The 12,813-nt window shown below is 42.1% G+C and overlaps 1 protein-coding gene across 6 annotated transcripts in view; it reads left to right on the forward strand.

The window, feature by feature from the left end:
* med15 (mediator complex subunit 15) overlaps positions 1-12,813 on the forward strand; it is a 160,106-nt gene that overhangs the window by 50,498 nt on the left and 96,795 nt on the right. For all 6 annotated transcript variants that reach the window (XM_043716201.1, XM_043716205.1, XM_043716202.1 and 3 more), the window contains one exon: positions 8,077-8,298. In XM_043716201.1, coding sequence (XP_043572136.1) covers positions 8,077-8,298 — 222 coding nt within the window. The remainder of the gene's footprint in view (positions 1-8,076; positions 8,299-12,813) is intronic.

The following is a 12,813-nucleotide window of genomic DNA, read 5'->3' on the forward strand; positions in this document are numbered from 1 at the left end:
AAAAAAAACACTGCTGCCCGCTACCGGTAAGCACTTTTAAAACCAAACGGTCTTACCTTCGCTGCTGCTCGCACTGGAGATGACCGGCGGCTTCGAAGGGTGAGTATAAATACTCACCGCTTTCCTTCCCGGCTGCCCCTCTGGTCGTCGTCACTTCCCCCTGGTGCTCCCGCTCTTTCTGTGAAGAGAGAGTGAAAGAGAAAAAAAAACACCGCTGCCCGCTACCGGTAAGCACTTTTACCGGTAAGTATATTCCTATCTGCTCCCCAGGTGTAGTCATGTGCCCAGTTAAAGGTGAGGAATCTAACCCTCCAATCCCTTCTCAGAGGCTAATGGGCCTGTAACCAGACAGCCTGGATCATCATCATGGCTCCTTCAAATTGCTGTCTCATATTCGGTGGCTACTGTGTCTGTTACATATTAATCTACATAGGTAATGTACATACACAATACATACATTATTTATGTGTGTGTGTATAATATATGATACATATGTATTATATATGTATCATATATTATATACATACATAAAATATGAGCCCTGAAGAAGGGCCTATGCCTGAAACGTCGACTCTCCTGCTCCTCGGATGCTGCCTGCCCTGCTGTGTTTTTCCAGCACCACATTTTTCAAATAAAATATAAACAGTCCACCAGCTAGGTCAAGGTATCTCTTTCATATTTAATGAACTACACTGTAAGTATTATTTCAAACTGCTTTGTGCGTTCTGTTTGTTACCAATGCAGTTATAGCTGTGTTAATATTAAATGCATTCTTTGTGTCTGTTTATTAATTTATAAATGTTTAACTTTACCAGTGTGTCATTTACAAATCTGTCTATAAATGTTATTGATTAATTCATTTGTGTATTCATCAGTTGCAATAGTCATATTTTGTTATATTGGTTTTATTGATTATTTTTGTGTAAGTCTTGCTTTTGAATACATTTGCTTGTTTCTTCCAGTTGTTTCCAATACATCTGGATGTGTGTTTACATGAACAATAAGTTGACCTTACAACATTAATCAGTAACAACCTTCACCTGGAAGTGTCAGTATGATACATGCCGCAGTATCGAGTGGATGGGAAATAGAGTGGAGTTGAAACCAAAATGAAAAACACTATTCTGAAGCCCCTACCTGAGTCACAGCCCTAGCATGGACATCCACATGGAGGTGACCAAATGTTCAGAGTATGTGGGTAGGGAGGCAGGATTGAATAGGAGTGGGGTGAGGCACAGTTTCCAGGGTGAGACGCAGGCAATAAAGCAGCTTCAGGCTCCATGATATGAGACTCAGCACGACTTCCTTCCACTTGTGTCTTGCTGGATCTGTGAAGGGTAGGCTAGCCCAGGTTGTGGAACAGAGTCACCTCGATGACACTTATTCAGCGAGTCGTGAGTTCATGGAATGCCCTGCCAGTAGCAGTGGTGGACTCTCCCTCATTATGGGCATTTAAGCGGGCATTGGATAGGCATATGGAGGATAGTGGGCTAGTGTAGGTTAGGTGGGCTTGGATCGGCACAACATCGAGGGCCGAAGGGCCTGTACTGCGCTGTATTCTTCTATGTTCTATGTAATTAGGACAAAAGGCTGAGGAGTGGCAGATTAAGTTTAATTTGGACAAAGGCAAGGTATTGGATTTTGGTAAAACAAACAAGGGCAGAACTTAAGCAATTAAAAGTAGAGTCTTGGGTAGTGTTGTAGAACAGAGAGACCTAGGGGTTCAGGTCCATAATTCTATAAAGTTTGCATCTCATGTAGACAGTGTGGTTAAGAAGGTGTTTAGCACACTTACCTTCATTTCTCAGACCTTTCGAGTATAAGAATTAGGATGTCATGCTGAGGTTATACAGGAAGTTGGTGAGGCCTCACCTGGAGTGCTCTGTCCAGTTCTGGTTACCCTGTTATAGGAAGGATGTTATTAAGGTGGCGAGGGTTCAGAAAAAATTTACAACAATGTTGCCAGGAATGGAGGGTTTGAGTTATAAGGAGAGGCTGGATAGGCGATGACTTTGTTCCACTGGAGCAAAGGAGGTTGAGAGGTAACCTTAAAGGTTTATAAAATCATGAAGGCTATAAATAAGATGAATTGGTGGTGCATTTTCCATCAGATGAGGGATTTCAAGACTAAAGGGCATATATAAGTGAGAGGAGAGAGATTTGAAAAAAACAAGAGAGGGAATTTTTTTTACACTGTGTACACTGTGTTTCATGACTGGAATTAATTTCCAGAAGAAGTGATGGATTTGGGTACAGTTATACTGTTTGAAAGACATTTGGATAAGTACATGAATCAGAAATGTCTGGAGGAATATGGACCAAGCGCGGACTAGTTTAGTTTGGAATTATGGTCGCGATGGACTGGTTAGATTAAAGGTTCTGTTTCCATGTTGTATGATTATGATATTTTGCATACCATGGAAAATTGAGGTGACTTTTGTGTATTATCTTAGGATGTTGAGTATACAATCCAAATGAACACCACAGGGCAAAGGGCAATTGTAAATGTGCATAACTCTGGTATTGTACTCCTTGTGAAATTAGATCTACAACCTAGACCATTCATTTTTAAATTGAGTTTAATCCATCGTGTTAATTGAAGGTTCACCCTGGGGTCAATTTACAAATATACTTTAACCTCATTTTGCACATTAGGTGCTTTTTGGTGCAAGATCAGAAAAACAGTAATATCTTCATTTTATTTAGCAGGTCAAAGTCAGTAAATGGATAGCCATTCCAGTGCTGGGCTACTGTTCCTCTGAACTTTGCATCCTCACTTCTGTGCACTGGAACATATCAAAATTATGGTAGTAATAAAAGTTTATGTCTGTATGTACAGAACAGATGTCAGTTTTAAATCAAAAGTTATTGTCCCTGTAGTTTTCAGTGATGTGGTGCTCTCTCCTTCAGTCGAACATGCAGCAAGCCACAGATCCTATATTTTCTTTCTTGTTTTTATCTTTGTTGCATGAATACATAGGAGCTGGCCATTCAGCCTCTTCTGCCTGCTTCGGCATTGTAGATCATGGTTGATCACCTGCTTCAATGCCATATTCCCTGATGTAATTAGTAACAAGGAATCTATCAACTCCTTGAGTTTCAATTAGTGAGCTTTTACAGTCCCTGTGATAGAGAATTAGAATACAGAACATAGAACATTAGAGCGCAGTACAGGACCTTCAGCCCTTGATGTTACACTGACCTGTGGAACCAATCTGAAGTCTTATCTATCCTATGCTGTTCCATTTTCATCCATATGTTTATCCAATGACCATTTAAATACCCTTAAAGTTGGTGAGTCTACTACAGTTGCACACAGTGTGTTCCATGCCCCTACTACTCTCTGAGTAAAGAAACTACCTCTGACATCTGTCCTATATCTAACACCCCTTAATTTAAAGCTATGTCCCCTCACGCTAGCCATCACATTCCGAGGAATAAAGCTCTCACTGCCACCTTACATAACCCTCTAATTATCTTATATGGCTCAATTAAGTCACCTCAATCATCTTCTCTAGCGAAAACATCCTCAAGTCACTCAGTCTTTACTCATAAGACCTTCTCTCCATACCAGTCAACATCCTAGCAAATCTCTAGCATTCCAAAGCTTCCCCTAGGACATGCTGCCTCCACTGCCAGATCAAAGCCACTTGCCAACTGAAGGAAGAATGCCTCACCTTTATGGGCTCTGACAGCATTCCAGCAATTGTACTAAAAACTTGTGCTCCAGAGCTTGCCACTGCCATAGCCAAACTGTTCCAGTACAGCTACAATACTGGCATCTATCCAACTATTTCTGATTAGATTAGATTAGATTACTTACAGTGTGGAAACAGGCCCTTCGGCCCAACAAATCCACACCGACCCTCCGAAGAGCAACCCACCCAGACCCATTCCCTATATTTACCCCTTCATCTAACACAACGGGCAATTTAGTATGGTCAACTCACCTAACCCGCACATGTTTGGACTGTGGGAGGAAACTGGAGCACCCGGAGGAAACCCACGCAGACACGGGGAGAATGTGCAAACTCCACACAGACAGTTGCCTGAGATGGGAATTGAACCCGGGTCTCTGGCGCTGTGAGGTAGCAGTGCTAATCACTGTGCCACCGTGCCACCCACTATGTGGATAATTGCTCTGGAATGTCCTATACACAAAAAGCAGGACATACCTAATCCAGCCAATTTCAGTCCTATCTACCTTCAGTTACCAGCAAAGTGGTGGAAGGTGGCAGGCTCATTGGTAAGCCCTGCTGCATCACAGTGCCAGGGACCCAGGTTCAATTCATGCCTTGAGCAACAGTGTATGTGGAGTTTTCACATTCTCCCCGTGTCTGCATGGGTTCTGTCAAGGTAGTTGGTTTCCTCCCAAAGATGTGCAGGCACTTTGGATTAGCCATGGTAATTACAGGGATACAGTGGGTGGGTGGGATGCTCTTTGGAGGCTCAATTAAATACAATGGACCAAATGGCCTCAAATGCACTGTAGGGATTCTATGGTTCTGCTCAGCAACACCAGCTTACTGATGCCCAGTTTGAGTACTATCTACAAGATGCTCTACAGAAATTCACCAAAGGTCCTTAGACAGCACCTTCCAAACCTGTGGTCATTTCTATCTAGAAGAACAAGGGCAACAGATACATGGGGGCATCATCACTGCAGGTTCCCCTCCAAGTTACGCACCATCCTGGCTTGGAAATATATTTTCTTTCCTTCAGTGTTATTAGGTCAAAATTTTGGAATTCCCTCCTTAACAATATAGTGGGTCTACCTAGTCTGCACAGGATGCTCTTCGGAGAGCTGGTGCAGACCTGTTGCGGGCTGACTGGCCTATTTCCACACTGTAGGGATTCTGTGATTTTAGATGAATTGATAAGTTTCAAGGGATCACAAAGAAACTATTTCCATTGCGGGGAATTCCAGAATGATCAGAACAAACCTGTCATGAATGAAATTTGAGCAGTTTTACACACAAAGGACAGAAGTTTGGAACTTGTATCCGCAAATATTAGATTTGTTTTAAAAATGAAGTTAACAGATTTTTGTTAACCAAAGAAGTTAAGAGATGAGGCAGGAGTGGCTATATGGAGCTAGGTCACACATCAACTATAATTTCATTGAATGGGGAACCGAGTTTTGAGACCTTAATGATGCCCTCTTGTTTCAGTTTTCTTGTGTTCCTTGATTTAGTTGCAAGTATCTCCAACTTCAGTTCTGTGAAATCACCATTTGAAGGTTCCAAATGGTATGATATGGCATGATTCATTGTGCTTGTGTCACTTTTTAGCGATTCATGCCATTTTTCCAGCTATTTTCCTCTTGGCTTGGGAAATGCTTCTTTGTTCAAATAAAAATACCCTTTGAAAGGTTTTGTTGAATTTGATTCCAGCATAATTTTTCGCAATGCATTCCAGAATACCACAACTTGCCGTAGAAAAATATTTCTCCTCTTTCTGAAATCTATCCTGTGTTTACAATCCTTCCTGTCAGTATGAACAGTTTCTTCCCCTTTACTCCATTGAAACCTTCATGATTTTGAGCATCTCAATTAAATAGCCATTTAACTTTCTCTGTCCTAAAGAAAACAAGGTCAATTTTTCTGATCGATGCTATTGATTTCTGCACCCCTGCCCTTAACACAATTTACAGAAAATAAATCTTAAAATTACTTACAGTGTACATAAATTGCTAAGTTGCTAACTGCTAAATTGCAGGTCAGCTGGTAGAGACCTTTTCAGACATTTTCATCAAGGTGGAGCCTGTCAGGTGTCGCTCCCTCAGATATGCCAACTATTCAAATTTGGCAATAATGTAGTAGGAGCTGTCTTATAGTGAACCCTTTGCCTGGAGTGTTATTCATGCCTATTTTATGAGAGGGAAAGATTAATTGAAGCAGGGCCCTGCTGCCCCATTGGTAAAATCCAACTTTCACCTTTGCATTTTTTGGAAAGTCTGTGGTAATAAGTTAAGGCCAACAGGTAGAACATAGAACAGCAAAGGAACAGGCCCATAAGCCCATCGTGTTATACAAAACATGACACCAAATTAAACATGACACCCTTTTGCCTGCCATTGGTCCATATCCCTCCATTCCTTGCATATTCCTGTTCTTATCTAAAAGTCCTTTAAATGCCCCTAACCTATCTGCCTCCACCACCATTCCTGACAGTATATTCCAGAATTTGTCCCTCACACCTCCTTTGAACTTCCCCCTGTATGTTGCACATTTCATCTCTGGGGGAAAAAGATTCTGACCGTCAACTCTATCTATGCATCTCATAATTTTGTAGAGCTCTATTGTCTCCCCTCAACCTCCACCACTCCAGAGAAAACAATTCGAGTTTTTCTAGTCTCTCCATATAACTCATACCCTGTAATCCTGGCAAACCGCTTCGACACCCTTTCCAAAGACTCCACATCCTTCCTGTCATGTGACGACCAGAATCGAACGCAATACTCTTAAGTGTGACCTAACCAAAGTCTTATAAAGTTGCAACATGACATCCTGACTCTTGTACTTAATTACTTTAATGCCATACGCTGCCTTTACCACCCTACCTACTCGAGTGACCACTTTGAGAAAGCTATGGACTTGAACCTCTGTACTTTGATACTGTTCAGGGTTCTGCCATTAACTGTACACATTTCCTTAACGTTTGATCTCCCAAAGTGCAGCACCTCACACTTACCCGGATTAAAGTCCATCTGCCATTTCTCTGCCTATATCTGCTGTATCCTTTGACAACCTTCTATACTATCCACAGTTCCACCAGTCTTTGAATCATCAGCAAACTTACTAACCCACCCATCTATATTTCCATCCAAGTCATTTATATATATCACAAATAGCAGAGGTCCCAGTAAGGATCCCTGCAGAACACCAGTAGTCACGGACCTCCAGCCAGAAGAATATCCTTCCACCACTGCTGTCTGCCATCTATTGATGCAATTGAGGAAATAAAAATTGCAAATTTTAAAGCTATTATTAAACAAATGTTTTATAGCATTATTATTTTATTATAGCATTAGTAATACTACTGGGATCATTCTAAAACTAAGTGCTAGGTCATCACCTCCCGATGCCCAGGCCCAAAGGAAGGCAAATCTTTGTTAAAAATGGGAAACAAATCAGGTCACGTGCTTGTTATTGGATTCATTTGTGAAACTGAATAACCCATATCAGTTGAAACTAATATTCTATCTTTATTCTTAAAAGTAGCAATTATTCTTGACCTTGTATTCAGAATTCTGTCTCTTTGAGGCTGTTGGTATATGCCTGGAGAAAGTGAGGTCTGCAGATGCTGGAGATCAGAGCTGAAAATGTGTTGCTGGAAAAGCGCAGCAGGTCAGGCAGCATCCAGGGAACAGGAGAATCGATGTTTCCTGAAGAAGGGCTTATGCCCGAAATGTCGATTCTCCTGTTCCCTGGATGCTGCCTGACCTGCTGCGCTTTTCCAGCAACACATTTTCAGCTGTTGGTATATGCCTACCTAAGATTATTGGTAAGATATTTACACAATGAATGTGCTTCAAACCACTGCAAGTCTAACAGAACAAGTACAGTTTAGTCCTCATCTAACTTCTTTGTCTTACAACTTGTCTTTAGCTGACCAATCCAACACAATTGGGGGTTGACTTAGCTGGACAGTTTGTCATAGTAAGGGATAACTTGGTCCATGTTCTGGCTTTTGAAAAGCTCATCTACTTAGTCTCACAATGGGACCCTCTCACCATCACCCTGCAAGTTTATCCCTTAAAGTGTTTATCCAATTTCCAGTAGAATGTGATTACTACATTTGCTTCCAACACTCTTTCAAGCTGTGCATTCCAGATCCAAACTTGCTGCATAAAAATAAATTATTCTCAACTTGCCTCTGTCTTTGTTGATAATTATCATAAATCCATGTCCTTTGTGTACCCACCCTTCTGTTCAGTTTCCTGCTGAGGAAAGCCAGATTAAAAGACTGGGTTGACCGTCTGATTCTTACCATTTATTCATTTGCCGAATTAGTAGGAAATGTATATAATTCAGATTAAATGTGATTATTTGAACTCTTAATGTTTTATTTCAGGTCCGCTCACAGTTTCCCCAGGGTCAGACAGCCCAGGCCCAAGCACAGGCCCAAGCCCAGGCTCAAGCCCAAGCACAGGCCCAGGCTCAAGCCCAAGCCCAGGCTCAGGCCCAAGCACAGGCTCAAGCCCAAGCGCAGGCCCAAGCTCAAGCCCAAGCACAGGCCCAGGCTCAAGCCCAAGCACAGGCCCAGGCTCAAGCACAAATTGGAGCAGGAGGGCAGGTAAGGAAAGTGATGAAAGTGAGTGCCAACTGGCCTTCACTGCATGAGTTGATTAGCATGTTGTATTATTTCTGGTGGATTCCATATACCTTTCCAGGGTCCTTGTCTGGGTTGTTAATTGCACGCGTTGTAAAGCAAGCTGCTTCTAAATAATACAATAATAAATTGATTCTAAACCTAATTCCTTTTTTCTTCCAGTTTTGCAGCTACTGACAAAACAATTGTACTTTACATTTAGATATTTTTAAATCCGGTTTCGATTGTATTTGGAATGGCAAAAGACATATTGTGTGGACGTAACTTGTTTCACAATCTGGATAAGCATATTACTATTTACCTTGAAATCATTTTTTGAAACATTAACTTAATAATTGCTCAATCTGGAGCTGGCCATAAAGTGGACCTGGGTAGGGAAGATGTGGGATTACTGATAGATTCTGAGGCCAATTTACTGATTTGTAAAATGAATGTCAGAGACAGAGATCTTGTTAATAAGCAGCTGTGGTATTACATACACAAAGAACTATGGGAAATGTTGCTGTTTGCATCTTTGCAAGTTCTTAGCCCTCTAAAAACCTAACTGGTGTGTGTAGCCTGCCCGACATCCTGGACTGCAAGTGTGGAATTACACAGAGGTTGTAATGCAGAAACATACCCTTCGCATACCAGATGCCATTGATATTTATCCTCCACCCGACCTGTTGTCACATATCTCTCACTTCTCCCTCCCTTCAGTTAACTAACTTAATCTTAAATGTTGATGAGGTCTCTGGTTCAGTTACTAACCCTACTAGTGTCACAACTTTGTGAAAGATTAAAATTCTAACTGCTCTCCATCTCCTAGTTTTTCATTAAATTGTACATCTTTGACCCTTGTTCTTGACTTTTGGAAATAGCGTGTTTCTATCTAGCCTTGTGCCTTTAGAATGTTAAATATCTTGATCAAATCTCCCTGTAGTCTGCTCTGTTATAATGAAGAGAACTGCAGTTTTTACAGCATCTTTCTACTTGTGTTTCCTCATATGAGGCAGATTTCCGTGTAACTGCATAGTACCCTGTCTTCTACCTCAGTATTTTCCCTATAATATGGATGCCAAACTGACCTTGCTCAGGTTCTATATGACTTAATTATTACATCCAATAGCACATCTGAAACTAGGAATTGCCGGTTTTACTATCTTGCTAACTTGTGAATCTCATGACACCCCCCAAAATTGTGCATTTATTGAATACAGCCTCTGAGGCAATAAGTTCTGTGGCCTCTGATGAGACAATGTTTGTGCCAAGTTAGCCCAGCCTTCAAGTATTTCTGCTGGGCAGTCATCAGCTGATGTTGAAAAGTGTGGCACTGGAAATGCAGACTAGGTCAGACAGCATCCGAGGAGCAGGAGAGCCAGGCTTATGCCCAAAGCGTTGACTCTCTTACTCCTCAGGTGCTGCCTGACCTGCTGTGCTTTTCCAGCGCCACACTTTGCAACTCTGATCTTCAGCATCTGCAGTCCTCACTTTCTCCTAGTCATCAGCTGGTTACAGGTGACCAGGATGGCTGCCACGAATGCAGATTTCAGCAATATCTGGAATGAGTTTATTGGCTGTAGAAACCGTTTGATGGAAGTCAGTACCACCACTGCCATGTAAGCAGGAAGAAGCATTCATTCAGACACTTGACCTTCAGACCATCAGATGTCAAGGCTCTTATGGGCTTGGGCATACAACTTTGGTCTCTTCATCTCTGAAGCAAGGATGAATCTCAGTGCATCTGCAGAGGCTCCCAAAACAGCTGGGTATTTTGACAAGCAACAGGTTGCTTTTCTTTTTTAAACAGGGTGAAGAAATGGGAAGGAATGTCTTGTTCCACAGACCACAGTGACCGTGAACCAAATCAAAAGACATCCCACCTCTCTCTTATATGCTGCAGTGCCTGTCAGCCAGGGATTCATCCAATTGCTTTGTGCATATTTATTAGGAATCTACATTCACTGCAACTTGTCCCAAAGGTTGATCAGTTCTGCACTCTCCATTCAGGTAGTTAATGCCATCTTTGATGGATAGAGGTACTGAAGGGCAGATCATTCTTAGGATCCACTCCAAGACAGAAAACCTGCTTGCCTTATGTTTCACTTTGAAGATGCAAGGATTACAGTGCTGGTTGTGCTGTTGCTCTGCTTGGCAAGGTGGATTTCTGCATAGCACTTCTTTCTTTTTCCTCACCACTCCACGCCTGGAATTAGGAAGATGCAGACGATGTCTCATTGCTTCTTTCAGTGGGAAGACCTAACTCTCAGGCTCATGCCCTATGCATTCATCTATCCATCAGGAATTGCCAACAGGCAAGACTTTTAACTTGGAAAAATAATCAGCAATTCTCAGTGCTTGGCAGCTGACTTACAGAGGCACAGTGTCACATAGCCAATAGTGGCAATGTTTCCAGCTCTTAAAAGTTTTGCTCTGCAATCTGCAAATATCCAAGTTTTGAATGTTTGCTTTAATCCACTGAAAGGGGATTTCTTTTTCCTCATTTCTGCATGTTTTCTGGAACGAGGTGCTTTTTCTATTTATGAGAGTAGGAATAGGTCAGTTGCTGAGGAGGATGCGCAGCATTAAGACAAGCTTAAGGTATTTTCTTTTATTTCCAAAGGAATAATGCTAGCAGTTAAAGAAGTGGTATACTCTTCCTGTGAGATGTGGGACTTCAGGGAGAGGTCCCTATGTCGACAGGAAGTGTAGTCACCTGCAGCTTCTCTCAGGCTGCATGGATTGGTTATAGCAGTTGGACTCTGCACAGCATGCAGGAGGCAGAAAGTTTTATAGATCAAGGATTCAGGGATGTAGTCACACCAAAGTTTAAGCCAGATAGATGGGTGATCACCAAGAAGTGCAGGCAGGCAGGCAGTGCACAGGAGTCCCCTGTGGCTATTCCTGTCTCAAACAAGTATACTGTTTTGGACGCTATTGGAGTAGTCGTAGGGGGAAATGGTATTGTTTGTCAGAGGAAAGCAACATCAGCAGCCAGGTCAGTGACACAACAATTTACTCTCTTGTTCAACAGTGTCGAGGTGTGGGTGTGCGATAGTGAAAGGGACTGTTTTGTTGGGGCACAGGCAGTTTCGTGGACTTGAGTGAGACTCCTGGATGGTGTGTTGCCTTCCTGGTGTCACTGTCAAGGTTGTCTCTGAGCTAGCCCAGGATATTCTGAAAGGGGAGTGTGAGCAGCCAAAGGTTGTGGTCCACATTGGTACTAATGACATAGGCAGGAAGAGATCAGGTCCTGAAAAGGGAGTTTAGGGAGTTAAATAGAAAGTTGAAAAGCGAGACCTCTAGGATTGTAATTGTGGGAGTGCTCCCTATGCCATGTGCTAGTGAGGCCAAAAATAGGAATATAATTTAGTTGAATGTATGGCTAAAGAGCTAGTGTAAGAGGGAGGGCTTCAGATATCTGGATCATTGAGATCTCTTCCAGGGTAGGGGTTACCTGTACCAGAAGGACAGATAGTTTTGTTATGGAGTGCTCCTATGCCATGTGCTAGTGAGGCCAAAAATAGGAATATAATTTAGTTGAATGTATGGCTAAAGAGCTAGTGTAAGAGGGAGGGCTTCAGATATCTGGATCATTGAGATCTCTTCCAGGGTAGGGGTTACCTGTACCAGAAGGACAGATAGTTTTGTTAGTGTCTGGGGGGGGGGGGGGTGGTAATGAGATAGTGAGGAAAGATTTCAATCTGAGACTGGTACAGTTGAGAACAAAGGTGAGTCAGTCAGGGCAGGCAGGGACAAAGCAGAGAACAAGGTAGGACTGATAAATTAAACTGCATTTATTTCAATGCAAGGGTAGATGATCTCAGGGCATGGTTAGGAACATGGGACTGGTATACCATAGCAATTACAGAGATGTGGCTCAGGGATGAACAGGACTGACAGCTTAATGTTCCAGGATACAAATGCTACAGGATGGACAGAAAGGGAGGCAAGAGAGGAGGGGGAGTGGCGTTTTTGATAAGGGGATAGTATTCCAGCTGTACTGAGGGAGGATATTCCCGGAAATATATCCAGGGAAATTATTTGAGTGGAACTGAGAAATAAGAAAGGGATGATCACCTTTTTGGGATTGTATTATAGACCCCCTAATAGTCGGAGGGAAATTGAGAAACAAATTTGTAAGGAGATCTCAGTTATCTGTAAGATAAGTGGTTATGGGAGGGGATTTTAACTTTCCAAACATAGACTGGGACTGCCATAGTGTTAAAGGTTTAGATGGAGAGGAATTTGTTAAGTGTATACAAGAAAAGTTTCTGATTCAGTATGTGGATGTGCCTACTAGAGATGGTGCAAAACTTTGACCTACTGTTGGGAACTAAGGCAGGGCAGGTGACTGAGGTGTCAGAGGGGGAGCACTTTGGGGCCAGTGATCATAATTCTATTAGTTTTAAAATAGTGATGGAAAAGGTTAGACCAGATCTAAAAGTTGAAGTTCTAAATTGGAGAAAGACCAATTTTGACAGTATTAGGCAAGAACTT

Source organism: Chiloscyllium plagiosum, chromosome 25 (assembly GCF_004010195.1).
Source record: "Chiloscyllium plagiosum isolate BGI_BamShark_2017 chromosome 25, ASM401019v2, whole genome shotgun sequence".
In the NCBI taxonomy this organism is placed as follows: Eukaryota; Metazoa; Chordata; class Chondrichthyes; order Orectolobiformes; family Hemiscylliidae; genus Chiloscyllium; species Chiloscyllium plagiosum.